Below are 21,477 nucleotides of genomic sequence, written 5' to 3'. Positions count from 1 at the left end.
GGCTTTGCTGAAGCCTATAGGGAGGGGGGGGGGAAATGGCCCAATGGGCCACCAGAAGTCCAGAAGTTTCATTGAGCCCTGCATGTGATGTGGGGGGAGAGGGCATTGCATTATGGGTTTGCTTTGGCACCCAAGCAAAAAATGTTTTGCCATCACTGACCTAGAACTAAGAAACTTCCTGACAGTGAGTAAAGTTAACCAGTGAATGGCTTCCCTCCAGAAGTTGTGGGTGCTCCATTACCAGAGGTTTTCAAGAACAGACTGGACAGCCAAGGTCTCCTGCTTCAGCAGGGGGTTGCACTACAAGACCTCCAACCTTCCTTTCCAAAATATTTTACAGGACCAATAGGGTCTCTTCTAACCCTACTATTTTATGTTCTAAGCAGGAATATTTGAAGTGAAATGATGAGACTTGTCACTGTAGACATTTTAAGGATGTTGTTTTGATACGGACTGCTATCCGTGATTGCCTGTAGAAGCACAGTAATTTGAAAGTTTGATGACACAATTTCTTTCCCTTTCAGAGTGGAGATGACGAAGAGTACCAGAGGATTTACACCACGAAAATTAAACCTCGCCTTAAATCAGAAGATGGCATAGAAGTTGAGCATGCAGGAACTCAAAGCAGGACCATCACGGTCACCAAAAGAGTCACAGCTTACACTGTCGATGTTACCGGCCACGAAGGTGCCAAAGAGATTGACATCAGCAGTCCCGAGTTTAAGATCAAGATTCCTAAACATGAAATGACCCAGATTACTAAAGTTGGGATTGAATCAGAGCCTGGGAAAACCGTCATCAAGATCCCACACATGGATTCAACTGGAAGAACCAGCTATGGAAAACCCTCCCGTGAAGGAGGGAAATTCCATGACGTGACGTATTCTGGACCAACTATTGACTTGCCTTCCCGAAAATTGGAGGCAGGTGTTCCTGATTCCCCAACAGTGGGAAAAACTGATATCCAAGTCTCCAACATCAAGGGTATAGGTTTGAGAGGTCAGACAGATTTCAGCGGCCCTGAAATCAATGGGAAGACAGGGGACCGGCTGCAATTTGATATCAAAGGTCCTAAAATTAAAGGGGAATTGGGAGGGTTGCAAGGCGCAGGGGTAAAAGTTCCTGCTTCAGGCATTGAAGGCAAGATGACAAGTCCAGGTCTCGGTAACGAAAGCAAAGGAAATCTTACCTTCCCTGCAATGAGAATGCCCAAATTTGGAATAGCATCTCCAAGTGCTGACATTGAAGTTCCTCAACTGGATGCAACAGCTCCATCTGTGACAATCAAGGGAATACCAGAACCAAAGTTGGATATGGGTGTAAAAGGACTAGATTTCAAAGGTGGGATGAAATCAAAGATGGATTGGGGGGCTCCGGACATTAGCCTTGAACAGAGTGAAGATAAATTTAAAATACCCCACATGGATATTCCTAAATTTTCCGTTTCAGGCCCTGCAGCAGATATCAATGTTCCAAAAGGAGGGATTGAGATTAGTGGACAGACACCCAAAATCTCTATGTCAGATATTGACTTGAATCTTAAAAGTCCAAAAGGAAAAGGAACTATTTCTGGGCCAAAGATTGAAGGGGACTTGAAAGGACCTAGCATGAGTATTGAGGGCACAAATGTTGACCTTGGTGGACCATTCAAAGGTCCCAATATCACAATGCCCTCTGTGAAAACTACCCCAGTCAAAGTTGCTGTGCCAGATGTTGATTTGAACCTAAAAGGGCCATCATTAAAGGGGGATGTGGATGTTTCTGGGCCCAAACTAGAAGGCAGCTTGAAGGGTCCACATATAGACCTCAAAGGCCCCAAAATGGACATTGCGGCTCCTGACATTGGCATCAAAGGTCCTTCCGGTCAACTGAAAGGGCCTCATATCAAAACTCCACAAATCTCCATTCCAGACATTGACCTAAATTTGAAAGGCCCCAAAGTCAAGGGGGACATGGGTGTTTCTGTGCCAAGATTGGAAGGAGAACTGAAGGGCCCAGCTGTGGACATCAAAGCTCCGAAAGTAGACATTGTTGCACCAGATGTTGACCTTCACGGCCCTGGACTCAAAATGCCCAAATTGAAAATGCCCAAATTTGGTGTGCCCAGCTTGAAACCTGATGTTCCTGGTGTGGACATCAGTCTTCCCCAGGGCAGCCTTGACATCTCAGGTCCTAAAGTAGATATTGGAGCTCCTTGTTTGGATATCAAGGCACCAAAGATTTCAGTTCCAGATTTCGACCTGAGCCTGAAAGGGCCACCATTAAAAGGTGATGTGGATGTTTCTGTGCCCAAACTTGAAGGCAGCTTGAAGGGCCCACAGATAGACCTCAAAGGCCCCAAAGTGGACATTGCTGCTCCTGAAATTGGCCTCAAAGGTCCTTCAGGTCAACTGAAAGGGCCTCATATCAAAACTCCACAAATCTCCGTTCCAGACATTGACCTAAATTTGAAAGGTCCCAAAGTCAAGGGGGACATGGGTGTTTCCATGCCAAGAATGGAAGGAGGACTGAAGGGCCCAGCTGTGGACTTCAAGGCTCCAAAAGTAGACATTGTTGCACCAGATGTTGCCCTTCATGGCCCTGAACTCAAAATGCCCAAATTAAAAATGCCCAAATTTGGTGTGCCCAGCTTGAAACCTCCTTGTGTAGACATCAATCTTCCCAAGGGCAGCCTTGACATCTCAGGTCCTAAAGTAGATATTGCAGCTCCAGGATTGGATATTGAAGCACCAGAAGCCAAAATTAAAGGCCCTAAAGTCAAGATGCCAGGATTACATGTTGAGGCACCAAAGGTTTCCGTTCCAGATGTTGACCTGTGCCTGAAAGGGCCATCATTAAAGGGGGATGTGGATGTTTCTGTGCCCAAACTAGAAGGCAGCTTGAAGGGCCCACATATAGACGTCAAAGGCCCCAAAGTGGACATTACTGCTCCTGATGTTGGCATCAAAGCTCCTTCAGGTCAACTGAAAGGGCCTCATATCAAAACTCCACAAATCTCCATTCCAGACATTGACTTAAATTTGAAAGGCCCCAAAGTCAAGGGGGACATGGGTGTTTCCATGCCAAGAATGGAAGGAGAACTGAAGGGTCCAGCTGTGGACATCAAGGCTCCGAAAGTAGACATTGTTGCACCAGATGTTGATCTTCATGGCCCTGGACTCAAAATGCCCAAATTGAAAATGCCCAAATTTGGTGTGCCGAGCTTGAAACCAGACATTCCTGGTGTGGACATCAGTCTTCCCCAGGGCAGCGTTGACATCTCAGGTCCTAAAATAGATATTGGAGCTCCTAAATTGGATATTGAGGCACCAAAGATTTCAGTTCCAGATGTTGATCTGAGCCTGAAAGGGCCATCATTAAAAGGCGACGTGGATGTTTCTGTGCCCAAACTAGAAGGCAGCATGAAGGGTCCACATATAGACCTCAAAGCCCCCAAAATGGTCATTGCGGCTCCTGACATTGGCATCAAAGCTCCTTCAGGTCAACTGAAAGGGCCTCATATCAAAACTCCACAAATCTCCATTCCAGACATTGACCTAAATTTGAAAGGCCCCAAAGTCAAGGGGGACATGGGTGTTTCCATGCCAAGAATGGAAGGAGAACTGAAGGGCCCAGCTGTGGACATCAAGGCTCCGAAGGTAGACATTGTTGCACCAGATGTTGATCTTCATGGCCCTGGACTCAAAATGCCCAAATTGAAAATGCCCAAATTTGGTATGCCCAGTTTGAAACCTGACGTTCCTGGTGTAGACATCAGTCTTCCCCAGGGCAGCCTTGACATCTCAGGTCCTAAAGTAGATATTGGAGCTCCTCGTTTGGATATCAAGGCACCAAAGATTTCAGCTCCAGATTTTGACTTGAGCTTGAAAGGGGCACCATTAAAGGGTGATGTGGATGTTTCTGTGCCCAAACTTGAAGGCAGCTTGAAGGGCCCACAGATAGACTTCAAAGGCCCCAAAATGGACATTGCTGCTCCTGACATTGGCCTCAAAGGTCCTTCGGGTCCACTGAAAGGACCTCATTTCAAAACCCCACATATCTCCATTCCAGACATTGATCTAAATTTGAAGGGCCCCAGAGTCAAGGGGGACATGGGTGTTTCCATACCAAAAATGGAAGGAGAACTGAAGGGTCCAGCTGTGGACATTAAGGCTCCGAAAGTAGACATTGTTACACCAGATGTTGACCTTCATGGTCCTGGACTCAAAATGCCCAAATTGAAAATGCCCAAATTTGGCGTGCCTAGCTTGAAAGGTGAAGTTCCTGATGTGGACATAGGTGTTACCCAGAGCAGCCTTGACTTCTCTGGTCCAAAAGTAGATATTGCAGCCCCAGGATTGAATATTGAAGTTCCAGAAGGCAAAATTAAAGGCCCTAAAGTCAAGATGCCAGAAATGCATATTAAAGGTCCTAAAATCTCCATGCCAGACGCTGATTTGAATCTAAAGGGGCCCAAACTCACAGGAGACATTGATGTTTCTATTCCAAAATTAAAAGGGGACATAAAAGGTCCAGAAATTGATATCAAAGGTCCAAAATTAGATTTTGAAGCTCCAGATGTTGACCTACATGGACCAGAAGGGAAATTGAAGATGCCAAAATTCAAAATGCCTAAGTTTGGAATACCTAGCATCAAAGGAGAAGGTCCAGATGTGGATGTATCTCTTCCCAAAGCAGAGCTTGATGTTTCTGTTCCAACAGTTGACGTAGCAGCACCAAATTTGGACATTGAAGGCCCAGAAGGAAAACTAAAAGGATCCAAATTTAAGATGCCCGAGTTTAACATTCATGCACCAAAGATATCAATGCCAGATGTTGATATGAATTTAAAAGGGCCAAAATGGAAAGGGAATGCAGATATTTCTGGACCAAAAATAGAAGGTGAACTTAAGGGACCTCAGATTGATATTGAACGTCCTAAACTGGATGTGGATGTCCCTGATGTAGAGCTGGAAGGGCCTGAAGGAAAAATTAAAGGTCCAAAGTTTAAAATGCCTGAAATGCATTTCAAAACACCTAAAATCTCCATGCCAGACTTCAATTTGAAAGGTCCAAAAGGGAAAGGTAATATGGATGTTTCTATTCCAACACTAGAAGGCGAATTCAAGGGACCCAGCGTCGATATCAAGAGGCCTACAGTAGAGCTAAGTGGTCCAGACATTGATCTGCAGAGTGAGGGGAAACTAAAAATGCCAAAATTGAAGATGCCAATTTTTACTGCTTCAGGCCCCAAACTTGAAAGTCCTGATGTAGATCTAAGCTTGCCAAAGGGAGAAATTGACATCTCAGGCCCAAAGATAGATGTGGAAGCTCCAGAACTTGACATTGAAAGTCCTGAAGGAAAGTTGAAAGGTTCAAAATTTAAGATGCCAAAACTAAATATCAAAGCACCGAAGATCTCCATGCCTGACGTAGACTTGAACATCAAAGGACCTGGAGCGAGAGGACAGATGGATGTAACTGTACCAAATATTGGAGGCAATCTTGAAGGACCTCAGATTGATATAAAGTCTCCTAAACTAGATGTAGAAGCACCAGACATTAACTTAGAAGGTCCAGAAGGAAAAGTGAAAGGGCCCAAATTTAAGATGCCCGAAATGCACATCAAAGCTCCAAAGATCTCTATGCCAGATGTTGACCTGAACCTCAAAGGTCCAAAACTGAAAGGAGATGTGGATATTTCTGTCCCAAAGCTGGAAGGTGACCTGAAAGCCCCAGGTGTGGATATCAAAGGTCCCAAAGTGGACATTGATGCACCTGATGTTGAACTTCATGGACCAGAAGGAAAGTTGAAGATGCCCAAATTCAAAATGCCCAAATTTGGAATGCCCAGCTTCAAAGGGGAAGGCCCAGATGTGGATGTAAGCCTCCCTAAAGGAGATCTTGATCTTTCTGGTCCAAAAGTTGAACTTGAAGGACCATGCTTGGACATTGAAGGCCCAGAAGGCAAAGTAAAAGGGCCCAAATTTAAGATGCCTGAAATGCACTTCAAGACTCCAAAGATCTCTATGCCAGACGTTGACCTGAACCTCAAAGGTCCAAAACTGAAAGGAGATGTGGATATTTCTGTCCCAAAGCTGGAAGGTGACCTGAAAGCCCCAGGTGTGGATATCAAAGGTCCCAAAGTGGACATTGATGCACCTGATGTTGAACTTCATGGACCAGAAGGAAAGTTGAAGATGCCCAAATTCAAAATGCCCAAATTTGGAATGCCCAGCTTCAAAGGGGAAGGCCCAGAGATGGATGTAAGGCTCCCTAAAGGAGATCTTGATCTTTCTGGTCCAAAAGTTGAACTTGAAGGACCAAGCTTGGACATTGAAGGCCCAGAAGGCAAAGTGAAAGGACCCAAATTTAAGATGCCTGAAATGCACATCAAAGCCCCAAAGATCTCCATGCCAGATGTTGATTTCAACCTGAAAGGTCCAAAGCTGAAGGGAGATGTGGATGTTTCTGTTCCAAAGCTGGAAGGTGACCTTAAAGGCCCACATGTCGATATCAAAGGCCCCAAACTGGATATAGATGCACCTGACCTTGAAATTGAAGGCCCTGAAGGAAAGTGGAAAACTCCGAAGTTTAAGATGCCTGAAATGCATATCAAAACTCCTAAAATCTCAATGCCAGACATAGACCTAAATCTAAAAGGTTCTAAAGTCAAAGGTGATGCTGATGTCTCAATTCCTAAACTAGAAGGAAATTTGAAAGGTCCAGAAATTGATATCAAAGGTCCAAAACTTGATGTTGATGTCCCAGATGTTGACCTACATGGACCAGAAGGAAAATTCAAAATGCCCAAGTTCAAAATGCCAAAGTTTGGCATGCCAGGCTTCAAAGGAGAAGGCCCAGATGTTGATGTAAGTCTCCCCAGTGCAGACCTTGATGCAAGTCTTCCCAAAGTTGAGCTTGAAGCACCAAGTTTGGACATTGAAGGCCCAGAGGGTAAAGTGAAAGGGCCCAAGTTTAAGATGCCTGAAATGCACTTCAAGACCCCAAAGATCTCAATGCCCGATATTGATCTGAACCTCAAAGGCCCAAAGCTGAAGGGAGATGTTGATGTTTCTGTTCCAAAGCTGGAAGGTCCAGATGTCGATATCAAAGGTCCCAAACTGGATATTGATGCACCAGATGTTGAAATTGAAGGTCCTGAAGGAAAGTGGAAAACTCCAAAGTTTAAGATGCCTGAGATGCACATCAAAGCTCCAAAGTTCTCCATGCCAGATGTAGATTTAAATCTAAAAGGTCCAAAACTGAAGGGTGATGTGGATGTTTCTGTACCAAAGCTGGAAGCTGACTTGAGAGCCCCAGATGTAGATATCAAAGGTCCCAAAATGGATATTGATGCACCTGATGTTGAACTTCATGGACCAGAAGGAAAGTTGAAGATGCCCAAATTCAAAATGCCCAAATTTGGAATGCCCGGCTTCAAAGGAGAAGGTCCAGATGTGGATGTAAGCCTCCCTAAAGGAGATTTTGATGTTTCTGGTCCAAATGTTGAACTTGAAGGACCAAGCCTGGACATTGAAGGCCCAGAAGGCAAATTGAAAGGCCCCAAATTTAAGATGCCTGAAATGCACATCAAAGCTCCAAAGATCTCCATGCCAGATGTTGATTTCAACCTGAAAGGTCCAAAGCTGAAGGGAGATGTGGATGTTTCTGTTCCAAAGCTGGAAGGTCCAGATGTGGATATCAAGGGTCCCAAACTGGATATTGATGCACCAGATGTAGAAATTGAAGGCCCTGAAGGAAAGTGGAAAACTCCAAAGTTTAAGATGCCTGAGATGCACATCAAAGCGCCAAAGATTTCTATGCCAGATGTAGACTTAAACCTCAAAGGTCCAAAACTGAAAGGAGATGTGGATGTGTCTGTTCCTAAGTTAGAAGGTGGCCTAAAAGGGCCAGATGTGGATATCAAAGGTCCCAAAGTGGATATTGATGCACCTGATGTTGAACTTCATGGACCAGAAGGAAAGTTGAAGATGCCCAAATTCAAAATGCCCAAATTCGGAATGCCCAGCTTCAAAGGGGAAGGCCCAGATGTAGATGTAAACCTCCCTAAAGGAGATCTTGACCTTTCTGGTCCAAAAGTTGAACTTGAAGGACCAAGTTTGGACATTGAAGGCCCAGAAGGCAAAGTGAAGGGCCCCAAATTTAAGATGCCTGAAATGCACATCAAAGCTCCAAAGTTCTCCATGCCAGATGTTGATTTCAACCTGAAAGGTCCAAAGCTGAAGGGAGATGTGGATGTTTCTGTTCCTAAGCTAGAAGGTGGCCTAAAAGGGCCAGATGTGGATATCAAGGGTCCCAAATTGGATGTTGATGCACCTGATGTTGAACTTCATGGACCAGAAGGAAAGTTGAAGATGCCAAAATTCAAAATGCCCAAGTTTGGAATGCCCGGCTTTAAAGGAGAAGGTCCAGATGTGGATGTAAACCTCCCTAAAGGAGATCTTGATCTTTCTGGTCCAAAAGTTGAACTTGAAGGACCACATTTGGACATTGAAGGCCCAGAAGGAAAAGTGAAAGGATCCAAATTTAAGATGCCTGAAATGCATTTCAAGACCCCAAAGATCTCAATGCCCGACATTGATCTGAACCTCAAAGGTCCAAAACTGAAGGGAGATCTGGACGTGTCTGTTCCCAAACTGGAAGGCCCAGATGTGGATATCAAAGGTCCCAAAATGGACATTGATGCACCTGGTGTTGAACTTCATGGACCAGAAGGAAAGTTGAAGATGCCCAAATTCAAAATGCCCAAATTTGGAATGCCTGGCTTCAAAGGAGAAGGTCCAGATGTGGATGTAAGCCTCCCTAAAGGAGATCTTGATCTTTCTGGTCCAAAAGTTGAACTTGAAGGACCAAGCTTGGACATTGAAGGCCCAGAAGGCAAAGTGAAAGGACCCAAATTTAAGATGCCTGAAATGCATTTCAAGACCCCAAAGATCTCAATGCCCGATATTGATCTGAACCTCAAAGGCCCAAAGCTGAAGGGAGATGTTGATGTTTCTGTTCCAAAGCTGGAAGGTCCAGATGTCGATATCAAAGGTCCCAAACTGGATATTGATGCACCAGATGTTGAAATTGAAGGTCCTGAAGGAAAGTGGAAAACTCCAAAGTTTAAAATGCCCGAAATGAACATCAAAGCTCCCAAGATCTCCATGCCAGACTTTGACTTGAACCTCAAAGGTCCCAGAGTGAAAGGAGACATGGATGTCTCAGTACCGAGTTTGGAAGGTGACTTGAAGGGCCCTGGCATTGACATCAAAGGGCCCAAGCTAGACGTTGATGTTCCAGATGTTGATCTTGAAGGTCCTGAAGGAAAGTGGAAAACTCCAAAGTTTAAGATGCCTGAAATGAACATCAAAGCTCCCAAAATCTCCATGCCAGACTTTGACTTGAACCTCAGAGGTCCCAGAGTGAAAGGAGATGTGGATGTCTCAGTACCAAGCCTGGAAGGTGACCTGAAAGGCCCGGATGTAGGCATCAAGGGCCCCAAAGTTGGTGTTGATCTTCCTGATGTTGACCTTGAAGGGCCTGAAGGAAAATTTAAAAGTCCTAAGTTTAAGATGCCTGAAATGCATTTTAATGTTCCTAAAATCTCTATGCCTGATATAGATTTGAACTGGAGAAAGCCTAAAGTAGAAGCCGATGTATCTATACCAACGGTGGAGGGGGACTTGAAAGGCCCAAGTGTAGACATTAAAGGTCCCAAACTAGATATTGATGTCCCTGATGTTGACATAGAAGGACCAGAAGGAAAATGGAAAGGGCCTAAATTTAAGATGCCGGAAATGAACATCAAAGCTCCCAAAATTTCCATGCCCGATTTTGACTTGAACCTGAAGGGTCCCAAAATTAAGGGTGATGTGGATGTTTCTGTGCCAAAGCTAGAGGGGGATGTTAGGGGGCCAGAACTCGATATTAAAGCACCCCAGTTAGATATTGATGATATAAGTGTGGAAGTACCAGAGGGAAAGATAAAAGGTCCTAAATTTAAGATGCCCGGAATGGACATCAAAGCTCCCAAAATTTCCATGCCAGATTTTGACTTGAACCTGAAAGGTTCAAAGCTGAAGGGAGATGTTTCTGTTCCCAAACTGGAAGGTCCAGAGGTGGATATCAAGGGTCCCAAATTGGATATTGATGCACCAGATGTAGAAATCGAAGGTCCTGAAGGGAAGTGGAAAACTCCAAAGTTTAAGATGCCCGAAATGAACATCAAAGCTCCCAAGATCTCCATGCCAGACTTTGACTTGAACCTCAAAGGTCCCAGAGTGAAAGGAGATGTGGATGTTTCAGTACCGAGCTTGGAAGGTGACCTGAAAGGCCCTGACGTGGACATCAGAGGGCCCAAGCTAGACGTTGATGTTCCAGATGTTGATCTTGAAGGGAAGTGGAAGGGACCCCAGTTTAAAATGCCTGAAATCAAAGCTCCCAAAATCTCCATGCCAGACTTTGATTTGAACTTGAAGGGACCGAAAGTGAAAGGGGATGTGGATGTGTCATTGCCAAAGGTTGAAGCTCCTGATGTGAACATTCAAGGGCCCAAAGTCGATATTGACATCCCCGATGTTGACCTGCATGCTCCAGAGGGTAAAATAAAGCTGCCCAAATTTAAAATGCCCAAGTTTGGGATGCCTGGATTTAAAGAAAGTCCTTCGGTGGATGTGACCATACCCAAGGGAGAAGTGGATATATCCGGCCCCAAACTAGATATTGAAACACCTGATCTGGAAATTGAACCTCCAGAAGGAAAACTGAAAGGCCCCAAAATGAAGATGCCAGAAATGCATTTTAACGTACCCCAAATTTCAATTCCAGATATTGATTTGAATTTGAAAGGCTCAAAACTCAGAGGAGAGGTAGGAGGTGACATTAAAGGGCCTGATGTTGCATTGAAAGGACCTGGTGTTGAACTGGAGACACCAAAAGTAGATATTGAAGCAAAACCAAAGAAATCCAGATTTAAACTTCCCAAGTTCAATTTCTCTGGCCCCAAACTTCATACACCTGAAGTTGATGTGAAGGTTAAGAAACCAGATGTTGATATCGCAGGACCAAAAGTGGGAGTTCAGAGTCCAGATGTGGATATCCAAGGAAAAGCAAAAGGTTCTAAATTTAAAATGCCGTCATTGAATATTTCCTCCCCTAAGGTCTTTATGCCCGATGTGGAATTAAATTTGAAAGGGCCTAAATTAAAAGGAGACCTGAATGTTTCAGTACCAAGCCTGGAAGGAGATATGAAAGCCCCTGAAATTGATATCAAAGGCCCCAAGGTGGAGGTTGACACACCAGAAGTTGATCTTCATGGCCCTGAAGGCAAACTCAAAATGCCTAAGTTTAAAATGCCCAAATTTGGAATCCCAGGCATCAAAGCAGAAGCTCCTGATGTGGACGTAACCCTTCCCAAAGCTGATTTTGACCTGTCAGGCCCCAAAGTGGACATTGAAACTCCTGACCTAGAAGGGCCAGAGGGGAAGCTGAAAGGCCCGAGGATCAAGATGCCAGCAATGCAAATCAAAACTCCGAAAATCTCAATGCCAGACATAGACCTGAATCTCAAAGGCCCAAAATGGAAGGGAGACGTCGATGTCTCTGTGCCAAAGTTGGAGGGTGACTTAAAAGGCCCTGAAGTTGATATCAAAGGTCCAAAGGTAGATGTTGATCTTCCAGATGTTGACCTTGAAGGCCCGGAAGGAAAAGTGAAAGGCCCCAGGTTTAAGATGCCTGACATGCACTTTAAGGCTCCCAAAATTTCCATGCCAGATTTTGACTTAAACCTGAAAGGACCTAAATTAAAAGGAGATGCAGATGTGACCCTACCAACATTGGAAGGGGATCTGAGGGGACCAGAGGTTGATATCAAAGCACCTAAACTTGATGTAGATGTTCCCGATATTGAACTGGAGGCCCCAGAAGGTAAAGTGAAAGGGCCCAAATTTAAGATGCCAGACATGAACATCAAGGCACCTAAAATTTCCATGCCAGATGTGGATTTCAACCTGAAAGGGCCTAAACTCAAGGGAGATTTGGATGTCTCAGCCCCAGGACTGCAAGGAGAACTTGGAGGACCAGAAATTGACATCAAAGGTCCAAAGCTGGATGTTGATGTCCCAGACGTTAATCTACATGGACCAGAAGGAAAGCTGAAGATGCCAAAATTCAAGATGCCCAAATTTGGCATGCCTGGTTTCAAAGGAGAAGGTCCAGATGTGGATGTAAGCCTTCCCAAAGGAGATCTTGATCTTTCTGGTCCAAAAGTTGAACTTGAAGGACCGAGTTTGGACATTGAATGTCCAGAAGGAAAAGTGAAAGGACCCAAATTTAAGATGCCTGAAATGCACTTCAAGACCCCAAAGATCTCAATGCCCGACATTGATCTGAACCTCAAAGGTCCAAAACTGAAAGGAGATGTGGATGTTTCTGTTCCCAAACTGGAAGGCCCAGATGTGGATATCAAAGGTCCCAAATTGGATATTGATGCACCTGATGTAGAAATTGAAGGTCCTGAAGGAAAGTGGAAAACTCCAAAGTTTAAAATGCCCGAAATGAACATCAAAGCTCCCAAGATCTCCATGCCAGACTTTGACTTGAACCTTAAAGGTCCCAGAGTGAAAGGAGATATGGATGTCTCAGTACCAAGCTTGGAAGGTGACCTGAAAGGCCCTGACATTGACATCAAAGGGCCCAAGCTAGACATTGATGTTCCAGATGTTGATCTTGAAGGTCCTGAAGGAAAGTGGAAAACTCCAAAGTTTAAGATGCCTGAGATGAACATCAAAGCTCCCAAAATCTCCATGCCAGACTTTGACTTGAACCTCAGAGGTCCCAGAGTGAAAGGAGATGTGGATGTCTCAGTACCGAGCTTGGAAGGTGACCTGAAAGGCCCTGACATTGACATCAAAGGGCCCAAGCTAGATGTTGATGTTCCAGATGTTGATCTTGAAGGACCTGAAGGGAAGTGGATGGGACCCAAATTTAAAATGCCGGAGATGCATTTTAAGACTCCTAAAATGTCAATGCCAGATGTGGACTTAAACTTAAAAGCTCCAAAGCTGAAAGGAGATCTGAATGTCTCAGTTCCAGAGGGTGATTTGAAAGGCCCAGAAATTGACTTCAAGGGTCCAAAGCTTGATATCGATGCTCCAGATGTTGATCTACATGGTCCAGAAGGAAAGCTCAAAATGCCCAAGTTTAAGATGCCCAAGTTTGGCATGCCCAGCTTCAAAGGGGAAGGCCCAGATGTGGATGCAAACCTCCCCAAAGTGGATATTGATGCACCTGATATTGAACTTCATGGACCAGAAGGAAAGTTGAAGATGCCCAAATTCAAGATGCCCAAATTTGGAATGCCCAGTTTCAAAGCGGAAGGCCCGGATGTGGATGTAAGCCTCCCTAAAGGAGATCTTGATATTTCTGTCCCAAAAGTTGAACTTGAAGCACCATGTATGGACATTGAAGGCCCAGAAGTAAAAGGACCCAAATTTAAGATGCCTGAAATGCACATCAAAGCTCCAAAGATTTCTATGCCAGATGTAGACTTAAATGTCAAAGGTCCAAAACTGAAAGGAGATGTGGATGTGTCTGTTCCTAGGTTAGAAGGTGACCTAAAAGGGCCAGATGTGGATATCAAAGGTCCCAAAGTGGATATTGATGCACCTGATGTTAAACTTCATGGACCAGAAGGAAAGTTGAAGATGCCCAAATTCAAAATGCCCAAGTTCGGAATGCCCGGCTTTAAAGGAGAAGGCCCAGATGTAGATGTAAGCCTCCCTAAGGGAGATATTGATCTTTCTGTCCCAAAAGTTGGACTGGAAGCACCATGTATGGACATTGAAGGGCCAGAAGGAAAAGGAAAAGGTCCCAGATTTAAGATGCCTGAAATGCACTTCAAGACCCCGAAGATCTCAATGCCTGATATTGATCTGAACCTGAAAGGTCCAAAGCTGAAGGGAGATGTGGATGTGTCTGTTCCTAAACTGGAAGGCCCAGACATGAATATCAAGGGTCCCAAATTGGATATTGATGCACCTGATGTTGAACTTCATGGACCAGAAGGAAAGTTGAAGATGCCCAAATTCAAAATGCCCAAATTCGGAATGCCCGGCTTCAAAGGAGAAGGTCCAGATGTGGATGTAAACCTCCCTAAAGGAGATCTTGACATTTCTGGTTCAAAGGTTGAATTTGAAGGACCATGCTTGGACGTTGAAGGCCCGGAAGGAAAAGTGAAAGGGCCCAAATTTAAGATGCCTGAAATGCACATCAAAGCTCCAAAGATCTCCATGCCAGATGTAGACTTCAACCTCAAAGGTCCAAAGCTGAAGGGAGATGTGGACGTTTCTGTTCCACATCTGGAAGGCCCAGATGTGGATATCAAAGGTCCCAAATGGGATATTGATGCACCTGATGTAGAAATTGAAGGTCCTGAAGGAAAGTGGAAAACTCCCAAGTTTAAAATGCCCGAAATGAACATCAAAGCTCCCAAGATCTCCATGCCAGACTTTGACTTGAACCTCAAAGGTCCCAGAGTGAAAGGAGACATGGATGTCTCAGTACCGAGCTTGGAAGGTGATCTGAAAGGCCCTGACATTGACATCAAAGGGCCCAAGCTAGATGTTGATGTTCCAGATGTTGATCTTGAAGGACCTGAAGGGAAGTGGAAGGGACCCAAGTTTAAAATGCCAGAGATGCATTTTAAGACTCCTAAAATCTCAATGCCAGATATGCACCTAAAAGGTCCAAAGATAAAAGGAGATGTGGATGTTTCTGTGCCAAAGATCGAAGGTGACCTGAAAGTTCCAGAAGTAGACATTAATGTTCCTCAGATGGATCCTCCTGACTTTGATATTAAAGGACCAGAAGGCAAAATGAAAGGCCCTAAATTTCAGATGCCTGCATTTAACATCAAGGCCCCACAAATCAACATGCCTGATGTGGACTTCAACCTCAGAGGCCCTAAACTGAAAGGAGACGTTGATCTAGAAGTATCTGCTCCCAAAATAGATACAGATTTGAAGGGGCCAGATTTTGATATCAAGGGTCCTAAACTGGATGTCTCCGTACCTGATGTAGAATTGCAATGTCCTGAGGGGAAACTCAAAGGTCCCAAGTTTAAGATGCCCGAAATGAACATCAAAGCTCCCAAAATCTCCATGCCAGACTTTGACTTGAACCTCAAAGGTCCCAAAATGAAAGGAGATGTGGATGTCTCAGTACCAAGCTTGGAAGGTGATTTGAAGGGCCCTGACTTCAACATCAAAGGGCCCAAACTAGACATTGATGTTGGAGGTCCTGAAGGCAGTTTGAAAGGCCCCAAATTTAAGATGCCTGAAATGCAGATTAAAACCCCCAAAGTCTCCATGCCTGATGTACAGTTTGGTCTGAAAGGTGATGTCTCTGGACCAAAACTCTCAGGAGACTTGAAAGGTCCTGAAATTGACATTGCGGCTCCCACTGTTGATATCCACGGTCCGGATGGAAAAGTAAAATTACCCAAGATGAAGCTGCCTAAATTTGGCATCCAAGGAGAAGGACCCCAGTTGGACGCCAATCTGCCTGAAGGAGAGTTGAAAGTATCAGCTCCTGATGTGAAAATTGGAGCTCCAAGTTTGGACATCAAAGGACCAGAAGGACAATGGAAGGGCCCTGCAGTGAAGATGCCAGAAATGCATTTCAAAACACCTCAGATCTCCATGCCAGAAATCGACTTAAATCTGAAAGGTCACAAGGTGAAAGGTGATGTGGATGTCTCTGTTCCAGGAATGGCCATCCAAGGACCAGGAATTGAAGCTAGAGGTCCAGAGATTGACTTGGAATGTCCAGATGTGAATGTTGAAGGGCCAGAGGCTAATGTTAAACTCCCCAAATTTAAGATGCCGAAATTTGGGTTTGGAGCAAAGAGCCCTAAGGCCGATGTGAAATCACCCACTTTGGACGTGTCTCTTCCAGAAGCTGAGCTGAACGTTGAGTCGCCAGATGTTGCCCTTTCTGCCAAAGGGAAAAAAAGCAAATTCAAAATGCCCAAAATCCACATGAGTGGACCTAAAGTCAAAGGCAAGAAGGGTGATTTTGATGTGAGCGGAGAAATGGACGCCAGTGTGAAATCGCCGGATTTGGAAGGAAGCTTTTCAGTCCCAGAAGCATCCCTGAAAGCAGATGCCAACATCAAATCCCCCAAGGGAAAGAAACCAGTCTTTGGAAAACTCTCATTTCCCGATGTTGAGTTTGATATCAAATCGCCCATGTTCAAGGCCGATGCTTCTATGCCTAAGGTGGAAGAAGTCAGGATGCCAGGAATAGATGTGACCTCACCCAGTCTTGAAGCTTCTGTTCCCAGTGGAAGCGCAAACCTCAACATTGGAGGTCCTGATATTGGTCTTAAAGCCCCCGAGTTCAAGCTCTCGGGTGAAAGTATTGGCCTGGCTGGTCCCAAATTGGAAGGAGATCTGAGAATCCCCAGAGCTGAAGCCAATGTTGCCATCCCAGACATCAACCTGAAAGGTCCATCAGTCAACGTACCTTCTGTGGATGTTTCCGCACCTTCCATCTCTGCCCCCAGTGTCGATGTTCACTTAAAAGGACCAAAGCTGAAAGGTGATGTTGATCTCCCAAGTGCTGAAATCCAAGGCCCAGGAGGGAAGCTGAAATTCCCCAAGTTCAGCTTGCCAAAATTTGGGAAGCCCGGAGTGAACCTGGAAGGGCCAGAGGTAGACATTCAAGGACAGTTGCCCTCTGCACACCTTGATGTCTCTTCTCCACGAATTGAAGGAGAGGCGAGCATTCCTGAAATGGAAGTGAACCTGAAAGGACCAAAGGTAGCAAAAGACCTGGGTTTTTCTGGTGAGATTAAAGCTCCAAAAATGAATGTTGGCATGCCAGATGTCGGTGTTGGTGGATTTGAAGGGAAATTTCAGATGCAAAAGCCTTCGGGTCTAGACGTCAATCTAACAGCTCCAGACGTTGACCTGAAAGGGCCGAAAGTGAAGATGACTTCGCAAGGAGGCATCTCTGGACCTGAGGTGGACATCAATCTGAAAGAACCAAAGATCAAAGGAGATCTTGGCATTTCTGGTAGCATGACATGCCCCAAGGTAGAAGGCTCTGGAGGTGGAGTTAAACTTCCCTGCCTGAAACTTCCTCAGTTTACCATCGCTGGTGAAGGAGGCAGCCTTTCAGGGCCACAGATCAAAGGACCTGAAGCTGACTTTGATTTGAACATGAAAGGACCAAGTTTGAAAGGAGATGCTCAGTTTGCTACCGACTTAAAAGGTCAACACATTGGACTGGACATGCCAGGCATGAAGGTTTCTGGCCTGGATTTGGACACTGGGACCCCTGATATCTGTCTGAGAGGACCTTCCCTCAATGTCTCCGGTCCAAAAGTTTCCGGGCCAGACTTTGAGGTCAATCTGAAAGGGCCCAAGGTCCAAACACCAGAGCTACATGTGGGCGCCAAAGGGGCAAGGGACGTTCACTTTTCTGGACCAAAGATAGGGGCTGATCTCAGTGGTCCCAAATTAGGTATCAAAGGCCCTTCTCTTGGGATGGATGCTCCACAAGGCCATTTAGGAAGTTCAACTGGGAAGGTGTCCTTCCCCAAAATGAAAATACCAAAATTTGTGGTGGCAGGGCAAGAACCGGTAGTAAGGGAAGTCGGGGTTGATGTTGAGTTTCCCCAGCAGCCACAAGCAAGTCTCCACGTTGAGGCAGGGACGGTTGAGCTGGAAGAACCTGACCTGAAATTGAAGAAATCTAAAATCAAACTGCCCAGGTTTGCCTTCTCCAAACCCAAAGCCAAAGCAAGTGTGGGTTCTCCAGAGGTCTCGACATCCGGGGCCGGAGTTGAAGGAGAGCTCAAAGCAAGTTTAGGGTCCTTAGAAGGCGAAGTGGAAGTAGGGGAAGCAGCCGCCTCACCCAAAGGAAAGTTCTCCTTCTTTAAGACCAAAAAGTCTCGGCACCGGTCGTCCTCCTTTAGCGACGAACACTCCTCGCACTCCACCCCGACCGGCACGCTGGAGCACGAAGGAGACAAAGGCAAGCACGCCAAGCTCAAATTCGGCACGTTTGGTGGGATAGGGTCGAAAAGCAAAGGGTCTTACGAGGTCACGGGAAGCGATGACGAGGCAGGGAGAACCCCAGGCAGCGGGGCCTCCCTGGAGTCCAAAAAGTCTCGACTTTCCTCGTCCTCGAGTAATGAAAGCGGAACGAAAGCTGGCTTCCGAGTGCCGGTAGTCGAGTTGACGGTGGCGAAAAAGAAAGAGTAGTCCAGGAAAACGCTCGTGTACATACAGCCCCTTCCTGTACATAATGTCCCTCTCGCCCCATCGCCCCCTCCTTCTCCCTCTGTATATATATATTCTCCCTTCCCAGCTTCAAATACTTTGCAATGAAACAGGCTGGTGGATCCACAGTGAAATAGTAAGAGTTTGAGAACAAAGTGATTCCTGTTTTACTGCGAATAGGGCAGGTTCCACTGAAAGATTTCTATCTTCCCGAAATCGAAATCAATTCCAAACTGATACAGGGGCGTCCGTGGTCATCTAGGGCTGATGGCGAGCCGTTTCTATATCATCGGCACGATTTTGCCACGACATGCAGCATTATGGAGCCCACCAGAAATTTCTGACCCTTTGCCGGGGTCGTGAATATCTTCCAAATTCTTCCCAAGTGGTCTTGGCTTGAATTGTAGCAAGAACATACGTATTTCTTTCTTTTAAAAAAGAAAAGAAAGACTTTTTTTAAAACGAAAAACTTTTAAAAACATTTTTTAAGAAAAATTTTTTTTAAAAAAAAAACTTTTTTTAAATTAAAAAAGCAGCAAATGCCTTAAAACAAACAGCGGCAGGGTCTGCCAGCTGTATCAGTTTGAATTCAGTCCATATAAAATTCCTCCAGACATACAGAATGAGCGAAGGGGCGAAGAGATGAATTTTGAAAAGCCTGGATTATGTGATATTTAAAGCTGTGCCGTAAGGAAGATAGATGTACAGTTTTTTCGGGGAGCATTTTGGATGATTTTAATCTCTTCTGTTCAGGCATTGGATTGTGCTTTGTATGCTACAAGAGCTTTATGTTTACCTAAGCAAGCTTTGATTGAAATATATTATATATATATTTCAATTCATTGAATATCTTCAGTGTTGATCCATGAAAATGTGTTAATTTTAACTACTAGGGGTTTATTTTCATTTTTTGCTTTTTACCTGCAGGGGGCTAAAATGTTTTATCCTTAAAAATTATGAATACTGTATATGAAAAAAAAGAAACACTGCACATATACAGAAGCAAGTAAGATGTTTCAAATTTGGGCCTTCTTTGCAACAAAAATGACTTTTTAATTAGTTTGATAAAATGGCTAAACCGACTTCAATCCACATGTAATTTGTTGTCCAAAAGACGCGTTGCTGTTGCAAAATTATTCAAGCCACAATCCTTACAACATCATCTTAATTGTTTCTGCATATTTCTTATTTTTGTAAAAGAATAGAAGTTCCCTTAGCTGGGGAACAAATATTTTTGTCATTAATTCCTCCCGAGAGATGCAAATTGTTATCTTTTTTGTCATTAACTGTACCTTGATTATAAAGCAAAACAAATACAAAGAAAACTATTTTTCAGCACTTTAATGGCAAATTAATTGAGAATGTATGGAAACTGATCTTGTAAAATGCAAATAAACTGTTTATTAACCTTTTAAGCTCTGTGTGTTTTCTGGGATTTTTTTGTTGTTGTTGTTCACTTGCAACTATAAATATCCTTTGAAGTGGCCAACACAGAGCAGACAAAGGCAAAAATAGGTCTTCCAGGTTGGGACCAACATTGTCCTGGAAAGTCAGTTTGATACATTTAACCTTGGAGGTCATCTAGTCCAACACCCACCCACCCCGTCCAAGCAGGAGACTCTACACCATTTCTGACAAATGGCAGTCCAGTCTTTGCTTGAAAGCCTCCAGGGATGAAACTCCCACAACTTCTGAAGGCAACTTCTGTTCCATGGGTTGATTGTTCTCCCTGTCAGGAAATTCCTCTTTATTTCCAGGTTGAATCTCTCCTTGGTCAGTTTCCATCCATTATTCCTTGTCTGGCCTTGGAGAATAGCTTGACCCCCCTTCCTCCTCTCTGGGGCCGCCCCTCAAACATTGGAAGGCTGCTCTCCTGTCTCCCCTGGTCCTTCTCTAGATCAGCCATGCCCGATTCCTGCAACCGTTCATCGTATGTTTTAGCCTCCAGTCCTCTCATCATCCTGGTTGCTCTTTTCTGCAATTGATTGTGCAAAAACATACAGAGTTAAAATCAGACCTACTTAAAATAGATACTAAAATGGAGACCATACATGCCGCTATCCAAAAAAATGCCCAATGAATTAACATTATGGGGGGGGGGAACCTGAACAGAACGGGAAAAAAAATATTTGAACGCTTTGTGAATGCGCAGAGGGTAAAAGAACCCACATTGTTCTGCTGGGATTATTATTATTATTATTATTATTATTATTATTATTTAGATTTGTATGCCGCCCCTTTCCGAGGACTCGGAGCGGCTCACAACAAAATACAATATCACAAATCCAATGTTAAAAAGCACATTAAAAACCCATTATTAAAACCATACAACTCAGACAAACCATACACAAATCTACCATAGCCTTGGCACAGCCTAGGGGCAACTCAGTTATCCCATGCCTGGCAACATAGGTGGGTTTTGAGTGGCTTGCGAAAGGCAAGGAGGGTGGGGACGGTTCTAATCTCCAGGGGGGGAGTTGATTCCAGAGGGCTGGGGCCGCCACAGAGAAGGCTCTTCCCCTGGATCCCGCCAGACAACATTAAGTTTACATTTTGCATCTATTGTTTGCCTGCATATTATTGTGGCTGAATAAATATTGTGGCTGAATAAATTATTGGGGTTTTAAAAAATCAGATTTGAAAATACAATGCTTTTTACTTCACGCACACCATAAAACAACTGAAATTCTATTAATTTTTTTTAAATAAAATTTAAAATCCCTCAGAAAGATGTAAAAAAAATTGAAGCCAATCCGGGTTTTAAAATACACTATACACACACATATATAGTGTAAAATACACTATACACTGAGACAAATTCCTTGTGTGTCCAACAAAGAATTCTATTCTACTCTATAACCTCAGAATTGAAGAGTTTTCCAACGAGAACCCGAAGTCGGGATTGCGCACAACGCAGACCACGCCTCCTTCTCCCTGCAATCATTCCCTCCTGAAGACCCGCCCCTTTCCGGGAAGGAGCAGGCGATTGGCCAAGCCGGGAGAGCCACGTAGATCTATAAAACTTATAGAGAGGGAGACCCGCAAGGCGCAATACCTACTCAAGACCGTTTTTACATATTTTTCCCCTCTTCCCCGCTTTGGAAACCAACTTAATAATTCTTATTGAACAAGCTTTTGCTAAATCTGAAATAGGAGCAAAGGGATATTTTTTTTGCAATGCATTCTTGGGCTTTTCTGGAGG

General features: G+C 44.4%; 1 protein-coding gene across 1 annotated transcript in view; it reads left to right on the top strand.

Annotated features, from left to right (window-relative positions):
• Positions 1 to 19,690, top strand: part of AHNAK (AHNAK nucleoprotein) — a 107,287-nt gene extending 87,597 nt beyond the window's left edge. Inside the window, exon 5 of the mRNA XM_070766530.1 lies at positions 525 to 19,690. Within this exon, the coding sequence (XP_070622631.1) occupies positions 525 to 18,257 (17,733 nt within the window). The 3' untranslated portion in view covers positions 18,258 to 19,690. The remainder of the gene's footprint in view (positions 1 to 524) is intronic.
• Positions 19,691 to 21,477: the final 1,787 nt, after the last annotated feature.

This window comes from Erythrolamprus reginae, chromosome 13 (assembly GCF_031021105.1).
Source record: "Erythrolamprus reginae isolate rEryReg1 chromosome 13, rEryReg1.hap1, whole genome shotgun sequence".
NCBI lineage: Eukaryota > Metazoa > Chordata > Lepidosauria > Squamata > Dipsadidae > Erythrolamprus > Erythrolamprus reginae.
The sequence above is the reverse complement of the archived record's forward strand: the minus strand, read 5'-3'. Positions and strand labels throughout refer to the sequence as shown.